Genomic DNA, 21,300 nt, shown 5'->3' on the forward strand with positions numbered 1-21,300 from the left:
CCACAACTTTTGGGTCCAATCACAAACTAGCTTATCTGATTGGTTGACGAACTATCCAAGCGTATGGAGTCATTTGAACAATGCCCATTGATCACACCACTTGTAGAAATAAAGCGCAGACTCCCCAGACTAATGTTCAATCAAACATTGAGCTTAGTATGGGCTGGCGATAGCCAGACGAGCAATTCTATTGAAGAAGACTAAAAAGTTGCATTGTTCTGTACACAGGCAATTCTGTGAAATTGAGAACATACTGTTGCTTAGGGTGAATAATAGAAAACATTCAGCATTATCTCAACAGCTTTAGTTACAGCCAAACCAGCAGCAGTTACTACAAAAGAGCAGCAGCAATCTCTTGATAATTCAATCAAAACGAGTTACACATTTTCTGTTTGTTCTATGATCACTACTTTCATGAAACTGCTGGCAAAACAGTAACCCAGCTGCTGTTTGAATGGCTAAACTTTAAGTTGAACAAATCAGTTATGTGTATGTAAACATGTCAGTATACCATCTTTACACAGTCAGGAAATAGCCTGTGTTATAATTCAGTCAAAATACAGTATGTCTGTCCTATGTAGCGCTGCCATTTAAATCATCCAAAGTAAAACTGATATAACACTAATATCACAAGCTAAACACACGATTTTGACAGACTGAGAAACTAACAGTGTTGCTAAAGCATTTACGCACGAAATTTCAGTTAGCGTACATTTACAGTTTGACATTATCAACAGACTGAATGAAACCACTGACTCACTCTACAGACAAGCCATTTCATTCGCCTGTCAAGTGACTCAGACTTGTGAAACCATGACCGGGTATGTTGACCTCATGTTTGGGAATGGCAACAGTTTGGTCTCATTCTGGCTGTCTGCTACACAGCGCTATTAAACAAGTGGCTGGCACCTACATCCTCACGTCCATGTCTAACTCACTCCCACAGCATTGGCAACAAGCGACAGCTAAAACAATTACGGCTTGACGTAATGTTTCATCACTTCAGCGGGATGTCGTATCAAATTATTCAAAATGCTAAGAAAGCTGGTGTCACTGATGGTTATCAAAGCATTAGAGTGTCAAAGGCTAAAGGACCCGTGCACAAGACTCTGCCGTTTGTGAAGTGGAACGGCAGCAAAAGCTGAGGAGATGTTTTCCAACTTCAGTTCCAAATGCAGTGTGTTCCCAAGAGGGGCAGTGTCATTGATAAGAGGAATCAGTGGGTCAGTTAGGGGTCAGTTTTGTGGGGTTGGAGGGGGCATTAGGATATCCTACTCCAACATCCACATCAGTGTTTGGAGCTTGATCCACCATCACCGGAGGTGCTTTTCTAAGGACATTACCGCTGGGGCATGGAGAATCATCCCCGGCCCAGCTTGTTTCCGCTGCTCCGTGACGCGGATGACTTCATGTGACCATCCAGCGTGTGATGCAATCTGAAATGGACACCTTGACCCCGGCGAGCGGATGAACAACACGCCATTATGCTCCATTCATCTGGGGCACTCTCATGGCTCAAGGTGCTGCACGTTTAAGACATTAGACTGGGATAAGATAAGGTGGAGTTATCATGGCAAAACAATCAACTGCCATTCCGACTATAAGTTATAGGTGGAAAATGGGATTTTAAGGTTTTGTTTCTTGGTGGGGTGAGTAGTGGATTATATCTAACTTGTCCCATACCTTCTTGATATGTTGGAATAAAAAAAATGGAGAAGAGGTTTCATGCAGTGGCATGCTGTTTTCTACCCCAAAAGGTCGCCTTAGCTGGTCTTTGTCACACTGTTGTACACTGAAATTATGCTGATTAACAACTTCAAACGTATTTTGAAAAGAGCAATAAACTATATGAGTGTCCTGGCAAAAAGTTTTTGTTTAAATTTGGATTTGAACAAACATTCAGATGAGGTGCATTTAGCTACATCAATTCAACATTGGTCCAAGTTAATGTATTCAATGGTTTTTCTGTCCGTTCTTATATTCTGGAACATTTGACGATGGAGACAATGTCCAACTATAACTAATTTAAATGTTGAAACACTCCATCTAATTACTGTTCAAAGGGCATGTGCAGTCTTAAGGCCTGTGGTACGTTTGTTTTGTAGTAGTTTCCTCTCCAAACTAAACACTTGACATCATAAAACCCCATTGTGGGGAAAAAAGAAAAAGCCATCTTGATATAAAGTCAGCAAGCACTGTTTACATTAAACACAAAAGTCTGTGCTAGTTCCAAAGCAATTAGATGCTCATTTTTAATCTAAGTGCCATTTGTTTTGGGGAGGCAGATTGAGCACGGTGCTCAGAGGGGCTATGTTGGAGGAGGTGGGGGTCATTTCTGACTTCTGCCCCGTCTAAATGAGGCCTTGGCAGCTGAAAACATCCCCTGCTGGTCCCCGTCAGGCCCTGTGCCCAGTCAAGCACCTTCTCAGCTGGTTTCCTCCCTGCTTATAGACTTCTGACTTGATTGCATGCGAAAGGTACGCAAATGCTCGGTTGCACTTCTTAACGTATTCAGCTTTACCTGCACTGCACTGGCATTTTGTTTGTCAGGCTTTGTTGATTAAAGTTCTCTCGAGGTTTATATGTTTTGCCCTAGTTCTAAGCAAGCGGGGATGATGAATGCACAGAGAATTTGGATTCAGAACAAGAACCCTGGCTGTGTACTGTAAATTCGTCACTGCAGAACTGGCTTCGGTGTTGAGGCGAAAAAACGTATTTTCTTTGCCCTCCCCTCTTTGTGTTAATCATGCTGTTGAGGTAACCTTGTGCGCTGGCACAATGTGAGATGAACTGTCACAACTGTCCACTGTAGGCCCTGCCCAGCGCTCAGAGATAAGAAACTCTGGCTTGCACTAAATAACACATAATAATTATTTGAGGATTAACTTCGAAGGATTTATATTTCCCTTAAACCCCACATTCTTTCACATCATTCTCAGTGAACCAACTCTTCATTAACTGCTTGCAATATCCACACTGGCGTTCATTTCCTCCCTCTGAGCACAGCTAATCAAATTTGGACAATTAGGCTTGCCGTAAGTGGATCAGTCGAGGCCCTTGGTCACATCTGGAGGCAGGGTGATGGATGCGGGCCATTCATGTCAGCATCTCTCTCAAATTTGAAAGGGCCCTTTGATCCCTTTTAAGAAAATTTGCCATCTCACGTCACACTCCCTCCGTGCTTAGCTTTATCCTAATCAGGAGATGCCGGGCCCCGGCAAACACAGAGGAATTCTCTCCTGAGCGAGCGATAAGATCCAAACACGTCCAGCTCTTAGGTAGGCTCCTTCCAGTTTAAAGACACGTTAATGAATGCATGCAGCCCCTCAGGTTGAAGGTGAGTGGCAGGTGAACTGGAGTGCTGTGTGGGACGTTTCCAGCAGCTGTCCTTTCAAGGTTTCAACAGACTACACAACACAAAAGAACTGACCGCCCCTCAACGAGTTTAAAAGGGGTTATCGGAAACGGTGCAGTCGAGGTGAAATCGCCACGGAGGCCTGGTGCCCAGCCGATGACACGCTCTTCGTCACAAGGGCCTCTGTGTTGACGTCTCGGGACCGCGAGGCAGAAAAGACCGGAGACACGTTCCACTACGGCTCCACAAAACCCCTTGCAGCCGTGCCAAACCAGACAAAGCATGCAGACTCCACGAGGCCAGTTCACATGCAGATGCAGAGCACGGTCTGGTGTGAGGGCCGCTCTGTCTGTCTCTGTTCCACAGCTGTATATCACAAAGACCTCCAGCCTACTAGAGCCATTACTTATGGTGTGCAAGGGCCAGTGTGTTGTGAGAACCCCAGAACATGAACACACAGTTATAAAGATCTGTTATTGCTATTATAGTCTTCTCTGGAGAAATACATGAGTCATGTCATGTGGTGGTCTGACTGATTTCTCATTCTCAGCAAATCGGTATATTTTGGTGTTGATTGATTTCTCATGTGGTGTATTGATCATGACGAGGGACTGATCAAATAAATAACTGTGGCTTGTATGTAAATAAGTAATAAATAAGTGACTTGACCCAGTCCTTCAACATTCGGTCACTAAACCACACACCACAGCCAGGAGCGCAAAAAAAACATGTCAGGGAGTGTGTCAAAACTGACCTCTACAAGCCACCATCTGTGTTCTATCTGGCCCCAAGAGAAGGCTTTCATAAATTACTGTATGCAACTTGCAAAGATGGACACTTTGGACCTAAACTGCTCTTTACAATGACTGCTCATCTGTTCACACACTCACACACATCATACCACAGCCTGCTGCAACACAGGGGAAATTATACTGTCAGAAAAGAGTTACGAGTAGAGCAATTAGTTGCATTCGCCCCAGCAGAAAAAACAGGAGGGAGAGGCAAATTCAGCAAAGCCCTTAACTCTTCCCAAATGGCTGCACAGATCAACCGCAGATGAAGGCTCTAAATGTGCAGTGTGTGTGTGGATGGAACACAAATTCATGATCAATTAGAAGCTAAATCAAAAACAAATTTGAGCTGTGTGAGATTGACTTTTGAGCGCGATAGAGAGCAGACCTCGAGGAGGACACTTTACTAGGATCCCTGCGGAGTGATTGCGATGGTGGGGATGGTGTGTGACTGTGTGTGTGGGTGTAGCCGCTCTGATCCCTTAGAGCTGGATGGTCTCCGAGGCACGCTAACGTTAAACAGCGAGGTGAGGCCCATGCCACCAGCCCTCGTTTGCCAGCACATCTGTAAGGTTTAAAACAGATGAGATCCGTGTTCGGCCAAAAGAACCAGAGTCAGGGGAGGAGAGGGTGGGGGGGATGCTTAGCCATGCTATTGTTAGCAGTAAGGGTGGTCTTCTGCCAACAGCGAGCTTTGTGAAGAAGAAAGGGTCAACAATGTGGTGAAAAAGGGTTGAACTGGACGCAGGTGGGGGTTTCCCCAGTTCTGGATTTGGTCCCGCGGTTCTTGGAAAGACTTTTTTACATTACACAGTGCATTACCTGACAAGACCAGGGTGTGTGAAACCACAAGACCAGGGGGAAATTTTGTCAGTTTCACATCCAGACACAGTTGCCAGAAAGCTGTTAAGTACCGCTGTGATATACACTTGATGTGTTGAATGTATAATAAATATAATTACAACAATATGGTTTACAGGCCTGCAGATAAGCACGCCATGGCAAAGTATTATGAGTTCATCACGCACAAATTTGCAAAAAAAGGCTGTTAAACAGCAGATAATCCAGTACCTGTTCCAGTTCCTGGAAACAGTTGATCGAATGAGCGTTGGCCTTAATTGAAGTTAGCAAGTCCTAGTGAAAAAAGAAAAACAGGGCATTACCATGTGTTCCTAATGGAAATCAGTTCATTAATAGACACAGTTGGATTCAATCTTACCACTTTTTCATCAATCCATACTAAATTATAATGAAATGTATGATGAATGATGAAGAAAATGTACAAATTAAATGAAATTGCAGTCGTCATTACATAATCGCTGATTTATTGTGATGTAGTGTGAGGAAAAGGGTTGATCCGTTACATCCAGCCCACTGTGACATCTAGAATAATGTTTGTGGTTTTGATATCACATGCACTTGCAGAAACACACAAGCCCAAGGGAATATTATTATTTAGCAGTTTCCATGGAGAACTGATCTCATCCAATTTCAGTGCAGCTGTAAGTTCTTCAATGTATTTGGGGAATTTTAAGAAATCAATCAACTCAGAGTGGGTTATAGTTATCAAACTGAGTGAAACAAACAGTGTTTTAGCTACATAAACTGCAATATTGATGTAAACTCATATTTTCATATACATGTTTAGTAAAATTATGCATTAGCAATGACTTCAGGATTTGAAGGAAGAAGAGGAAGAATGCTGTATAACAAATAGACCTGTTTTTTTATAGTAATTTCTCAGTAATTCACAAAAACAAACTGCAGCAAAGACCAATCCATCCAATCCATCCTTCTTGTGAGGAGCCCAGGGCTGAAGCACTTTGTCTTTTAAATGATTGCGTGTCATGCCAGAGTGAGCACACTCCTTTAATGGGAGCTTGGGCTTTCTTTACAGTAAATAAGGAACTGAGGTATGGCGAACTGGCACAGGGCACTTAAAAACGTGGGGAGAGTTTTAAAGCACACTCCTGTGGAAGCCTTCTGAATCTATTAGTGCTGTCCTAACTCACACTTTGTTTTAACTGCCACCCAAATTCCTTGTATACTTAGTCTAGAAGCCTGATTTACATTTATGACTGTTCGGATCTGGTGCAGACTCCCATTTCAATTCATATATTGAAATATTTAAACTTCAACTACGTAGCCTACATCTTTTTCTTAAAAAAATATTTAGTGCATATTCAGTGCATTTTCAACCGGCATTAAAAAGTTAATTGGCAACGATGTAAAATGGCTAGCACAAGAGTGCACGGTCTATGTATTATCTCTGTAAACTTTGTCACAAACTTGAGCTTGATCTTTTTAATTGGGCCACCACAGCCTTGGCAGAGGGGGTGGTGGGGGGCACGTGTTGTCGCCCCACGTCCCTGGAGAAGCGGACGGCCTCTAGAGCTGTGACCTGACCCTGCCGTCGGGCACAGACGGCGCCCGCTGAAAGTGACATAGCCTAATTACAGCCCCCCCCCCCCCCCCGCAAAAAAAGAGACGTCGTCCACTTTCTCTTCTTCCCCTTCTCTCCCTGTCCTTCTCCACCTCCTCGTCCCCACCGGGGGCTCAGTGGTGGCGAACAATGCCACATAATCCCCATTACACTTCCTTGGCAGAGCCCTACAACTCCAACTAAACGCTCCAGTGGGGAGGAAGTAATTCGATTTGCTCCTCACAGGGCCGAGGAGGCCGGCGGGGAGGCAGGCCCGAGCAGCAGGTGTGTTCTGGACACAAAAAACCCAAACGGGCTCTTAACTCGGTTAAAGAGCACTATCTCAACAGTTACATGAGTAACACTAACTGGCTCTTAACTCGGTTAAAGAGCACTATCTCAACAGTTACATGAGTAACACTAACTGGCTCTTAACTCGGTTAAAGAGCACTATCTCAACAGTTACATGAGTAACACTAGATGGAGGGGGGGGAGGGGGCTCTTGGTGGAAGTCTTCAGGTTGATTTAGCCGTAATCCATGGCATGAGTGATCTATTCAACGCAAGGGTTTCGGGGCGTGGGGGGGAAACAGCTTGTAAGCGGAGGACCTGCAGATTGGGGATGCAAGATGGAGGTATATGTGTGCCTGTGTGTGATGGGGGAGGGAGGAGGGGGGGGGGGCTCAAATGTGGTATGGACACGCATTGCTGACATCTTTTCTGTACACCTGGGTCTTACACAACAGATTCATCTGTCTCCAAAGCATCTGCGGTATCCACCGAGAGCAATCAGGTTGTTCAGCATGGAAGTGAACTGGGTCCAATCTGTCTCTGAATGTCTGTGGTTTTGCTACAATATCTAAAACCGAATAAGACTATGACTTTCTCCAGTCAAGCAAAATACCCGTGTAGCTCAGTCAAATATCACATACAATGTCAGATATAACTACACACAATTCCTTCACTATAATCACATAATAGTGTGATGTCATATATTCAGAGTTAGAGGTTCTGAGCCGTGGAAAGTTTCCCTACGGACGGAGGGGGATTTCCTCTGGAGCTTAGCTCCTCACTAAGTTCCCAGTCCCATCCCTGCACGAAGAAGAGAGGGAGGAACAGTTGCAGCATTCTCCTCTAAAATGGCAGCGTGATGAGGATGAAGAGACGGGCCTCCCTCCTCCTCCTCGTCTCTTGCCCTCCTCCGGTCTGGCCCACTGACCCATGCTGCCCAGCACAACGCTCTCCATTCACGCTCCCTCCCCACCTCTGGCCTTTCGGCGCAGAAGTCATCGCCACTTTTCGCCGGCGTCAGCATCGGCCAGTCTCAGTGGCCGCCCCACAAGCGCAGTCACTGCAGGTCACACACACAGGACCCGATTCATTGCATTCTGAAAGAGCCGTAAAAAGAATTCGAAAAGATTCGTGTGTTAAGAATCTGCAGGGTTCTGTGGGGACTTGGCAGTGATGTTGCATGCTGGGAATGCTCAGGGATAGTTTTGTCATTTCATACAACATGTTTGTAAAGAGTGCTGCAGTCCTGCAGAGTTGACCAATGTTTGATTCTGGAATGGGATGGATTTTAAGGCTGTGACTTGCCACAGCAAATGTGGAGAAGAAATTGAGAAACACTGCCATCTTGTGGTACAACTCAGAATGGCCTCTGAGTAACAAGAAAACATTGGTGGGAGTAACTGTCACTTTACAAGAACTATGTGATGCATATTGAATGAATATAGGCCTAATTTAGGCCACAACGAACAGACCATTAAATAAAGTAGCCAAATGCCCTTGGTAGCCCTGTCTTATGACTGTCAAGGAGTAAACACACTTAAATCTCCAAGAAAATGTCAAATTTTATGATGTAAATGAGAACCACTTGAAGGTCTTCAGATCTGTAATTTACTCGTCCCAATACCCCTATGGGGAACCCAATCAGACGCCCCTGGCTTCGCATCACAACGCCGCCCTCATCTAATCTTCACTCTCTCTCCTCTCTAATCCCTTATCATTTATGAGCTGCCATCAATCCACTGGCCGGCAAGCCCATCTGTCACGACGGACATAATTTACAACAGGCTTGCACAGTGCTGAGGAGCGCCACATTGCTGAGAGTCTTAAGACGGCCCACGGGAGAGACTTTGGCACACGCTGATGTGCTGAAGGGACTAATCACTTGGCGAGAGACTGCAGTGGATAGACACAGAAGAATGTGCAATTAGTGCATCTTACACCTAAAACATCACGACCGCAGTTTAAAGCGAGTGGCCATCAAGTTACAGAGGACTGTCTCGGGTAGTGTTCCCAGCTGATTGTCTCGGTCTTGTGCTTTCATACTCGAGTTCCAGATGAGCTGTCAATCACCAGAGGAATTTCTCAAGGCCCTCTGAATGTAACAGCATGTTATGGTCCCTGTAACCAAGGTGACAGGAGAAAGTTTGTCCAGGCACTTTGGTTTACCGAAGACCTGGGCCATGATGACATTCTTGGGGGAGCAGGCCGTAAAGTGCCTTTAACGGGGGACTTGAGACATATTAAAAACACGTGCTGATGTAGTTTTCGCCTGTACCACAGTGTGTCGATCAGACACAGAATGACTTTAGCAGACAAGGGGAAATTGTCCCCCACACTTGTCAACAATGATGACAGAACATGTTCGTGTCCCTAAATGCCCAACATTAAGCACATGTTACGACTTATGCGTCCATGTCGAAAAGTCTTAAGTTTTGCTATGGAAACCAGCTCAACTGTCAGGTAATCTGCATGAGAAACCCTCAACTGGCAGCCAGCAAGGCGTCCTCACTTTGCATGTGAATCTCTGCCAGTTTGCTTCACATGGCATAGGTCTCAACAGGCAGAGATAGAGTTCTATCATAAAAAACATCTGCCATGACTTCATATCTGGACGGCCACACCTTGTCCAAAACAGATAAAAGCCTGCTACTCTTTCATGGCGCCCACATCCACATCAGACTTCCATGATCACTTTGACAGGAATTGATTTAAAACAGCCCAGCTGAAAAACAGAACAGCTTGACCATTTTAAGCTGGGTAACTTTGCTGACCAGATCACTTTCACCATGATGTTTTCACATGATTGTGATAGCTGATCATAGCCCTACTGCCTAAATCCATACCAGCACATGTTGGTTTTGGATGTTATAAATAATCATGATTATCATAAATCATGATGATTGATGATGAATACATTTATTTTAGTAGGGAGTAGGGTTGCTCGACTATGGTAAAAATCATTATCAGGATTATTTTTGCTCAATATTGAGATCACGATTATTAAACGTGATTACTCAGTGATTTTGGAACTATCATTCATATTATTATTATTTTATTTTAAATAAATAATTGTTCAATATAATCCAACAAGAAAAAATAAATGTAAAAGTTAACGCACACGACAATTCAAGACAAAAGGAGAGCATGGTTATGAAACTGATTCTAGCAAAAATAGTAATCAGCCTATATTTCGATCATGCTATTTTAATAATTGTTGTAGCCTAAGTCATAATAAATCGATTAATTGCACAGCTCTAGTATGGAGATAGCAGTAGCCTATGGCTGAACCCAGATGACTCTGCACAGTCACATTTGAATCGGGCTCTGCAGATCCGTCTGGCAAATTCTTCAATCACAGAGACTTTGGAAATTAGCCCTTTTCACGGTGATGTCAGACGAAGCGTTGCTGGGTGTCCTCCGGCATGTCCTGCCGCCCAATACTACAGAAGAAGAAGAAGAAGTATTCATGGGTTTCATCAAGTCCCTTTCCACAGGTGTATACAATCAAGCACCATGCTATAGTGACTTACTATAGTATTTACTACAAAGTGTGTGATTTACTATAGTCATTTTCCAGACATTGTATACTAAAATGTGTAGTGACTTACTATAGTATTTACTACAGTACACTACTGATTTACTATAGTAATTTTCCAGACATTGGATTTACTATAGTAATTTTCCAAACATTGTAGTGTACTATGGTAAATACTATAGTAAGTCACTACACAGTGTAGTATACTATACATTACTAGTTAACTACAGTATAAATCACACACTATATTTGTAGTAAATACTACTACAGTACACTACAATGTAGTGGTTGGGCAGGCAGCTCACTGCTCTGGGTTAGTGTGTGATTCACCTCACTGTGTGTGTGCTGTGTGTGTTCACTAATTCGGTTAAATTGGGTTAAATGCAGAGAAACAAATTTCCCTCACGGGATCAAAAAAGTAGGCGCTGTGGCGCAGCAGGCTACAGCGTCCGTACCATTTACGGGTCCGAGTGCCCACGGGGACCAAGGTTCGAATCCGACCTGCGGTCATATCCCAATCCCGCCCCATCTCTCTCTCCCACTTGTTTCCTGTCTACCTCTTCACTGTTCTATTCTAATAAAGGCAAAAAGGCCGAAAAAAAATACTTGAAAAAAAAAAAAAAAGAAAAAAAGTAGGCCCTATATATTCTATTCTATTCTATTCAATGTCTGGAAAATTACTATAGTAAATCACACACTATATTTGTACTAATATAGTATACTACACTGTGTAGTGACTTACTATAGTATTTACTACAAATATAGTGTGTGATTTATAGTTAAGTTTATAGTAGGCCCTATACTACACTGTGTAGTGACTTACTATAGTATTTACTACAGTACACTACAATGTCTGGAAAATTACTATAGTAAATCACACACTACAGTAAATACTAGTCACTACACAGTGTAGTATACTGTAGGCTACAGTACATTACACTGTGTAGTGACTTACTATAGTATTTACTACAAAGTGTGTGATTTACTATAGTCATTTTCCAGATATTGTATACTACACTGTGTAGTGACTTACTATAGTATTTACTACAGTACACTACTGATTTACTATAGTCATTTTCCAGACATTGGATTTACTATAGTCATTTTCCAAACATTGTAGTGTACTATGGTAAATACTATAGTAAGTCACTACACAGTGTAGTATACTATACATTACTAGTTAACTACAGTATAAATCACACACTATATTTGTAGTAAATACTATACTATAGTACTACAGTACACTACAATGTAGTGGTTGGGCAGGCAGCTCACTGCTCTGGGTTAGTGTGTGATTCACCTCACTGTGTGTGTGCTGTGTGTGTTCACTAATTCGGTTAAATTGGGTTAAAGTAACCCAAAAAGTATAGTAAATCACACACTATATTATTGTATAGTATAGCAATTTTCAAAACATTGTAGTGTGCTATGGTAAATACTATAGTAAGTCACTACACAGTGTAGTATACTATACATTACTAGTTAACTACAATATACTACAATATCGTGTGTGATTTACTATAGTAATTTCTGTGTTGTGACTCACTATAGTATTTATCATACAATGTTTAGAAAATTACTATAGTAAATCCCACACTATATTGTAGTAGGCCTATATTATAGTAATGTATAGTATACTACTCTGTGTAGTGACTTACTATAGTATTTACTACAGTTCACTACAATGTCTGGAAAAGTATAGTAAATCACACACTATATTATTATAGTAATGTATAGTATACTACACTGTGTAGTGACTTACTATAGTATTTACTACAGTACACTACAATGTCTGGAAAATTACTATAGTAAATCGACATTGTAGTGTACTGTAGTAAATACATACTAAGTCACTACACAGTGTAGTATACTATACATTAATAATATAGGCCTACTACAATATAGTGTGGGATTTACTATAGTAATTTTCCAAACATTGTAGTGTACTATGGTAAATACTATAGTAAGTCACTACACAGTGTAGTATACTATACATTACTAGTTAACTATAATATACTATAATATAGTGTGTGATTTACTAGAGTAATTTTCCAGACATTGTATAGTGCTGTAGTAAATACTATAGTAAGTCACTACACAGTGTAGTGTACTATACATTACTATAATATAGGCCTACTACAAGTGTGGGATTTACTATAGTAATTTCCCAAAAATTGACTCATCGTGTACATAGCAAAAGCATTTGCACAAAATATCTTTAGGTTTGCAAAGAAGTATTTCATGGGTCTTCCTGAACTTCACAATTTGTTTAGCAGTATTCACCGAAGCAAAGTCATCATAGATTCTTAATTGTCTGGAATCCTTTTTGAATCTAAAAATGTGTAGGTACACCTCTTCACATTTGCATGCTGATAAGCAACCACAATTGCGCTTACAAAGTAGTATGGATTTAATACTACCATGTTCTCCGTTTTTTAGCGCTTTCTGTTATTGATCAGTGTGCCTTCCACGGCCACGCCCACACCCCCAACATTCTGAATCAATATATACACCATTTGAAAGCTTGAACTTTGGGGAATCCACATATGACAACCTTTTCCATGTACAACCTGTATACTGCTTTACATTATCAGATTAATCTCACCATGTTTCAAATAAATTAGATAAAAAAAAAAGCCCTCCTCCCCCTCCTCTGAACTAGGCACAGTGCAATTTCGGGGGGAAAAGCCAGTCTCATCTGAAGTCTACTGTTGTCTGTTATATTGTACATCAGGGGTCGCCAACTGGCCTGCTTTGCCTTTGACTTATAGATATATATATATATATACAGTGGGTATAGTAAGTATTCACATCCATGCTAAAGTTGACTAAAAAGAGGAATATAAAATCATCTTTTGAGAATTGATTGTAATGCCTTAATTAAAAAAATTAGTAAAAATCAAACCGCTAAGGACACTAATTTTCTTTGTGATTGAAGAATGTATCGTAAATAGATAAATGTTCTTCCTTAAATACAGGTTGCATAAGTATTCAACCCCTATGTTAAATTCCCATAGGAGCAGGAGGATTTTTTATATGTTTTTATTTTTAAAGGCCAGCTATTTCATGGATCCAGGATATTATGCATCCTGATAAAGTTCCCTTGGCCTTTGGAATTAAAATAGCCCCACATCATCACATACCCTTCACCATAGCTAGAGATTGGCATGGTGCTTTTTACAGTTAGCCAATTAGCCTGTTTGATGCTCATTGAGCTCAATGCAAATCAAACAGGCTAATAGGCTAACTGGAAAAAGCACCATGCCAATCTCTATCTATGGTGAAGGGTATGTGATGATGTGGGGCTATTTTAATTCCAAAGGCCAAGGGAACTTTATCAGGATGCATAATATCCTGGATCCATGAAATAGCTGGCCTTTAAAAATAAAAACATATAAAAAATCCTCCTGCTTCTATGGGAATTTAACATAGGGGTTGAATACTTATGCAACCTGTATTTAAGGAAGAACATTTATCTATTTACGATACATTCTTCAATCACAAAGAAAATTAGTGTCCTTAGCGGTTTGATTTTTACTCATTTTTTTAATTAAGGCATTACAATCAATTCTCAAAAGATGATTTTATATTCCTCTTTTTAGTCAACTTTAGCATGGGTGTGAATACTTACTATACCCACTGTATATATATAAAACTATCTGTCAACTTATTAAGCATATTAAGCAAGATTAGATTTGAGTATTCATCTCCTATTCCGCCTGCATTGTCTACTAGCTCAGGCTCATCCCCCCCTACTGACCTTTGTTGTACATTCTTGTCTTGATATAACCCTTAACTCTATGTACATCTTCTGTTTGTTATAGGATCATGTCAGCTGAGCTCAATGGATGAAACCAGGAATGAAGTAAGATCCACTCATACAATAAACTGTCTGCGCTCAATTTTCTACCTACCTACCTTTATTTCCTAACTCTATAGTATAGGGATAGATACAGCAATATATTCCTGTAATCTATCAGCTGTAAGCTTTGTACCCTTATGTATGTGAGTCAGTTTTTTCTTTTTTAATGGAATTTTTATTTTCAGTGCCATCACCCATCCTGTGAGCAGTTGAGAGAGAACAACCACAGGCTGCAGAAAGAAAATGATTCTCTCAAGGCAAAAATAGCAACATTGAAATGTAATGCTATTGTTGAAAATGTTTTTTTTTACACGATAAGGGTTTTTCTGTTTTACATGTTAGCTAAATGGCTATTATGAATTCTTTGCTCAGTGCTGCCAGACGTTTTGCAGAAGATGGAGGAGTTTTTTAACTCAGCACCAAGACCAACACCAACACTAAGACCAGCACCAACACTATCACCAGCACCAGCACCAGCAATAGGTCCACCACCAGCAACAGCAGACCCATCACCAGCACCAGGTCCATCACCAGAATCCGCAACAGAGGCCCTGGGCCACTCTGTAAGAATCTGTTTGACTTTGTTTGTAAAGGTTAAGTTAAGTTTCAGTTGCGTTGTTTTCTTATTGCATCAGCCGTACACTTGGTTAATCTAAATGCATATATCAGCTGATGTCCAGACACTTCATGCAACAGTGCATGTTTTAAATATAGACTTTAACAGACATGGGTTTAGAATAGAATAGAATAGAATAGAATATATACTTTTTTGATCCCGTGAGGGAAATTCAGTTCTCTGCATTTAACCCAATTTAACCGAATTAGTGAACACACAGCACACAGTGAACACACAGTGAGGTGAATCACACAACCCAGAGCAGTGAGCTGCCTGCCCAACCAGCGGCGCTCGGGGAGCAGTGAGGGGTTAGGTGCCTTGCTCAAGGGCACTTCAGCCGTGGTGGACTGGTTGGGGATCGAACCGGCAACCCTCCGGTTACAAGTCCGAAGCCCCAACCAGTACACCACGGCTGCCGGGTTTGCATGTGGTGGCATGTTGTTTTAAGATCTGCGAACTTTAGAATGTGTACAGTACCAGTCAAAAGCTAGGACACACCCTCTAATTCAATGTTTTTTCTTTATTAAAATTGTAGCATTTTCTACATCTGTAGATTGTAGACTTAGACTTTCTGTAGATTAATACAGAAGTAGTCCAAACTATGAAGAATAACAAAAACTGTTGAACAATTCAGAATGGTTTATATTTTAGATCATTCAATGTAGCCATATTTTGCTGTAATGACATCTTTGCACACTCCTTGCATTCTCTCAGTCAGATTCAAGACAGAGCCACTTCCATTTGTTTACCATGTCTTGAAAGAGTTACCGGAGGCACTAAGCACTTGTTTAACAGCTTTTTGTTTACTAAAATATTCCATATATATTTCTTTATAGGTTGGATGACTTCCGTAATACCGTTTTTCTCCATTGGTTTGGCTGATTTCTTGAAACAGAAATTACATTCTCAAAACTCATAGATCATTTGGCAAAACCAAATTTCAGTTCAGCACAACACCATAGCTCACTTGGAAAAGCTAATATCTCTCCCAAAACAGTTCACTCATGAGTAAAAACTAAATTTATTTCTCATATAAATAGTCAGTGCCCCCCAAATGCATCATCCCTTTGGCAATCTTCAATGTAGACATGTTTAAAAGAAAGAAAAAATAATAATTAGAGGGCTTGTCCAAACTTTTTACTGGTACTGTACATCATTGAGGTAAGACACTAGTCTGCTGTATGTTGAAGTAGATTTGTGGTAATGTTATCTACTTGCATTAAAGGTCATTCCAAAAGGACTTGTGGAGCGCTGCTCCTTCCAAAGCCCCCAGAAGTTCATCAATGACCTCCTACACGGGATGTATTCCAGAGAATATATGGCTAGCCATTCAGTGACTGGCCAGTCATCCAGCAGCACAGAAGGAAAACCTGGCCTATAGCCAAACAGGACCTTTTTGAAGTAACAAGTAGGTACAGTTTATAGAATTGAGAAAAGTTTTTTCTATTCTGATATCCTCTTTCTCATACTCATCTTTCGTGTATGAGTGTAAGTTCACTCACATTACTGATACCAACTGTATTTTAGCAGTCTGTAGAAAACACTGTGTTAATGGTGGTTGTAAGCTTAATTTGTGTAGTGAATTATTGTTAGGCCTACAGTACGCCTACGCTTCGGTTAAAAATGGGCACAACAAAAAGTGATACAGCTGAAAATATCCATTGGGTATAAAGTAATCACGACATAGTTAAAACAAAATATTACATAATGCAGTTATTGTAATGCCATATATTACTATAGTATCCTAATTGTAGTATTATATAGCAAGAGATTGTAGTTTATGTAGTAAACTGTAGTATGTGGTATACTGTAGTAATAAAACTGCAGTTTTCGGTAGTATACTGTAGTAAAACTACTATGGTCAGGTTCAAAAACACTACAATATTTACTATAGTATATACTATAGTTTATTTACTATAGTAAACTATAGAATTTTATCATGTGGGAGATTTGAGAGTTTCAGTAAAAAGGACAAAAAAAGTCCGCACACTAAGGCTCCAATAGATTATTTCTTTTATTCACCACATGTGACGTTTCGGGCCACACTGCCCTTCCTCAGACATCGGTCTGCTGTTGCCCTTTTGAGTCCAGCACCTACTTTTAGAATATTCAGATGTGCGCACTCGCTTCTACACTATTAGATTTGAGAGTTTCACCTTCACTTTTATCATGGGCACAGAGAATTTAGTTCACGTTACGCTACGATGTTAGTCTAGTGATAATTTGACTAGTGATGACTCTAGTGATAATTTCTTTTGAAAATGAAGACCTCCGTTGAAGAATTTAAGACTTGGAAGATGAAATGTAATACTTTTAAGGCCCAAATTCTGGAAAATTGAATTCAATACTTAATACTTTTGAAACCAGTCATGTTTTTGAATGGTCGTGCATCATTCCCTCAGCTTGCTTTGAGATGGGAGAAATACGGATTTCAATGAAACCCATGAATAGGACTTCCTGCTTTCAATGATGTAAAATGATAATCGGTGATGTGTCCCTTTTAAGCCAGCAAGGGACACCTAACCAAACAAGATTACTTCAATGTTTAGCAAACATTATTTCTATACTAGTTTACCTCAGGTTGCAAACCATTTATAAATAGGCCTGCACCATCAGGAGCCACAAACACACCACATACATTTGCATGATCTCCCTAAAATACTTCATGTGGCAAAACACACAGAAATATGCAAAATGTCTATTCTGCCATTCCAGTTATCAAAATACACTGTCAGATAACTAGAGATAACCTTAATTCCCTAATAACATAGAAATGTAAAGATTGATGCATTTTTGGCTCCAGGGCTCCCTTGGAGTTATGTACTTAATACAATACTCTGCGCTAGTCTGTTTACCATCAAATTGGCTTCGTAAAGGTGAAAATCTTGCATGGTGCATTATTCACAGATGTTGTATAGGGATCCCCCAAACCAAGTTCCAAGCTCCAAGTTGACAAAAACACAAAAGAATGAAACACGTTTGGGGTGTTTATTTTCTGTGGAAAAAAAATGGTACAGCCTAGGCCTTGACAGCAAACTTGCGAATGGAGTACAAGCGTGACTTCCTCTGCATCTTCTTGGTCATCAGGCTTTCCTCGTGCTTGGTCAATTGCCTGCGAATGGCACGTGTCTTCTTGGGCCTCAGGTCAAGGGGCTTGTACTTCTTGCCCTGTGAAGATCATAGAGAAAGATAAATTGCTGTGCTTGAATAAACCTCGAGTTGCATTCTCTGCTAGCAATAACTGTCCAACTTCAAACACTCCCCGTCTGTAGAGGTAGACATTCCAGTTCCAGAAAGTATAAGTCCTGCCATATATGCTTTCTACCTGTGCACTTAGCACAGGTGATATCACTAATGATCTGATCTACCTAATTAGGATGAACTGGGTTACTAAACTGTTGGATCAAATAATTGACAGGACTTTTACTTTCTGAACCCGGGATGTCCGCCTCCGCTGCCTGTGTGTATGTTTTTCGTCTTCAAATACAACTCATGAAACTGCCTTAAAATGAGCGCAAGTGGATACAAATTCAGCTCTACCTACACAGATATACTAAGTCCCATTGCTGACTGACGCAACTGAACAGTAGGCATTTGTTGGCTCCCACTGCAGATTTGCATCAAATGATTGACTCTGCAGTGGTCAGCCACCCTCCTATCCCAGGGGACAGGTGGATCCATTTAGCAAGAAATTATTCACACCGCATCCACAGGAAACAGGAGCAGTGCTGGGTGATTGTCTTGCATAATCATTGCCAATACATATAACAGAAATGGGTTGGAAGTGCACAAAGCAAGACCGGTACAAGACACTTGTAAAAGGAATGCTAATCTTCTACACTGGAGGCAAAGAATGCATCTGCACAACTGGAAAAGAGCAGTATCTGAATTTCTGAAAATCCAAACATCCAACCGCAAGCCAGTGGACCCATTTGTAAGCTTTAAAACACCAAGCTTTTCAGGGGTGTCAAATACACAATTTATGTAGAGAATTCTCATAACCAATCAAGAACACTTTTGTACAATTAGTCCATTATTAAAAAAACACATTTCTTACCTTGTAGAATTTCCTCAGGTTTTCTTTCTGGGTCTGGTTGATGACTGTCAAGACTCTGGCGATGGACTTGCGGACAACGCGACTGGAAAGACAACGCACATCTCATTAGAGGGGCTTTGCACACCACTATTACAGGTGGCTCTTTCTTCTGAAGTTAGGTCTCAGTAATGTCCGCAAAAAGAGAGAGGGGGGGGAATTTCTAAGCAGAACTTACAAGCACCTGCATATAAGGGAGTAGAACATTAAGTAGTATTTTTAATTCCACTCTTGCTGGTAATACTCTAGTTTGAACCTTTAGTCACACTGTAGCTTGTGCAATTCAGTCGGAAATCCACCCCTTTCCAGTAAACACATTTCTGATTTGATTTTATGCTAAATCCAACATTTCCACTCAAGGTACCCTTTTTGAATGGTTAAAATGTGTATTTAAAGTTAAAGAAACCAGTTCATGGTATACACAATTAAGACTACAGTAGGGTGAACTCCCTTAACATTAAGTGGCTTATTTTAGAGCAACAACAAATTCACAGGGATGCTCTCGTAAATGCCATGGCCAGCAAGGACAACTGGGAAGATACATTCTCCAAATTGTGGCAATGGACCATTGTTCCACAACACAAAGCAAACAGGCCAATTTGCAGTTTCATTTTAATGAAATTGCTGCACGAGTACTCATGGTTGAGTTAGAGCAAGTTTGGCAAGAAATGGATATGGATGGAGCTAGTCACATGGCTTTGCACATTTTACACAGAACTAGATTTTGAAATCTGCACCACTCAGAGAGGACGCATGTGTAATGCAGACTGCAGAGGCACCCCGCTGGAGAAGAGTGACAATACTCACATCTTTGAGAGCTTGGAAGCAGCACCTCCGGTCACCTTAGCAACGCGGAGCTGAGAAAGTTCCACCTTCAGGTCATCCAGCTGCTTCAACAGCTCTTCCTTCTTCTTGCCACGCAGGTCTCTGGCCTTGATCTTTGCCTAAAATTGAACATCAAGTCATGTCAAAACATGTGCAATTGTGCATGTGACAGCTAAGACAAAACGTTGGTTTTGCAAGTAAAAACAAAACAGGGGGAGGGGGACTCTCTCAAACACCTCCCCATGTAGCTAGATTGCATGCACAGTAAAGAAGGCAACACTAACTAGGTTTGATGAATCAATAGTCTCTTCCACTTCTACATGATTAAAACTACTATAATCTCACAATATTCAACAGAATTAAACTTGCCTTAAGTGGGCATAATACTCTGAATAACAGGCATGCAAGTTAGGCCAACCAAGCATGTTCTAGCCGATGTGATATTTGTCTGATGTTACAAAATGTCCATGAGATTTGTGAGAGATGTTTAACAGGAAACAACGTTGCCTACGTACCTACATTCGACCGATACTTAATTTAACAAAGTTAACACCACATGAGGTACAACAACATATCCTGGCATATGTTGTCATGCCACTGTAGCATAAATACTGTACATCACCAGCCATGCTAATCAACTAACGTTAGCAACAAATGTTAACTTCATGCTACGAGCGCTTTGCCTTTACGAAAGCACGGGCAAACCAAACTCAAACAACTTAAAATCACAGGGTTTGAGAAGATTTTGCACACAGACAGAACTTTAGAATTCTATATATCGCTGTTAGAATATCCCATTACGCTTAGAAATACATGACCAAGTACTAGTTGAAACACTAGGCCACACAGGCTTCCAACATCGATGCTTGGGGTAGAGTAGCAACACAAATTTACACGTAATCTAACAGACGAATCTTGGTATGAAACGATTTAATATCTGAAGAAATGTGGTGCGGTGAACCTATAATTTATTACTTTCTTAAATTGTGATGTTTACACAGTCTGTAACAGTAAAGATTATTATGGATTCGTGAATTTGACAAAATCCTCACCATTTTCTTCGATGGCTGTCGCAGGAAAGGAAGTTGCAAGGGTCAGGGAGGATATCTACCGGGTTACGGACCAAACCAACTCAGACGTGGGGGTGGAATGTCCCATTCATTATCAATCTTCGGGGCACCCCTTTGATTAATTGTTCTACATTGAGCAATTTGTTACAAATTCAGTTCACGTGAATAATTTAACTACATACAACGTTACCAGCTGCTCCCACTAGTTGTATTATATTTAGCCTTCTAGCAGCGAAAACCTGTTTTTGTTTCAATATATTGTGTGATAATTTCAGTGATGTAAAATGTAATGTGATGTGGGATTGGATTAAAGTGTCCATTGCACACTGATTTGAATAGATGACTGAGCTAGGGGAATGTGAAAGTATAATATTCTGTGGCAGATGTATATGATGTATTTCCCAAGTAAGCACAATCATCACAGTGTAATGTTACAATTTT

At 40.8% G+C, this 21,300-nt stretch overlaps 1 protein-coding gene across 1 annotated transcript; it reads right to left on the reverse strand.

The window, feature by feature from the left end:
* Positions 1-17,845: 17,845 nt before the first annotated feature.
* rpl35 (ribosomal protein L35) lies at positions 17,846-20,965 on the reverse strand. Its single transcript, XM_062554768.1, has 4 exons — positions 20,842-20,965; positions 19,772-19,908; positions 18,929-19,010; positions 17,846-18,039 (listed from the first exon to the last, which is right to left on the reverse strand). Exons 1-4 carry the CDS (start codon positions 20,842-20,844, stop codon positions 17,890-17,892), a joined length of 372 nt encoding a protein of 123 aa, XP_062410752.1. The 5' UTR covers positions 20,845-20,965; the 3' UTR covers positions 17,846-17,889.
* Between the last annotated feature and the right edge of the window lie 335 nt (positions 20,966-21,300).

Source organism: Sardina pilchardus, chromosome 14 (genome assembly GCF_963854185.1).
Source record: "Sardina pilchardus chromosome 14, fSarPil1.1, whole genome shotgun sequence".
In the NCBI taxonomy this organism is placed as follows: domain Eukaryota; kingdom Metazoa; phylum Chordata; class Actinopteri; order Clupeiformes; family Clupeidae; genus Sardina; species Sardina pilchardus.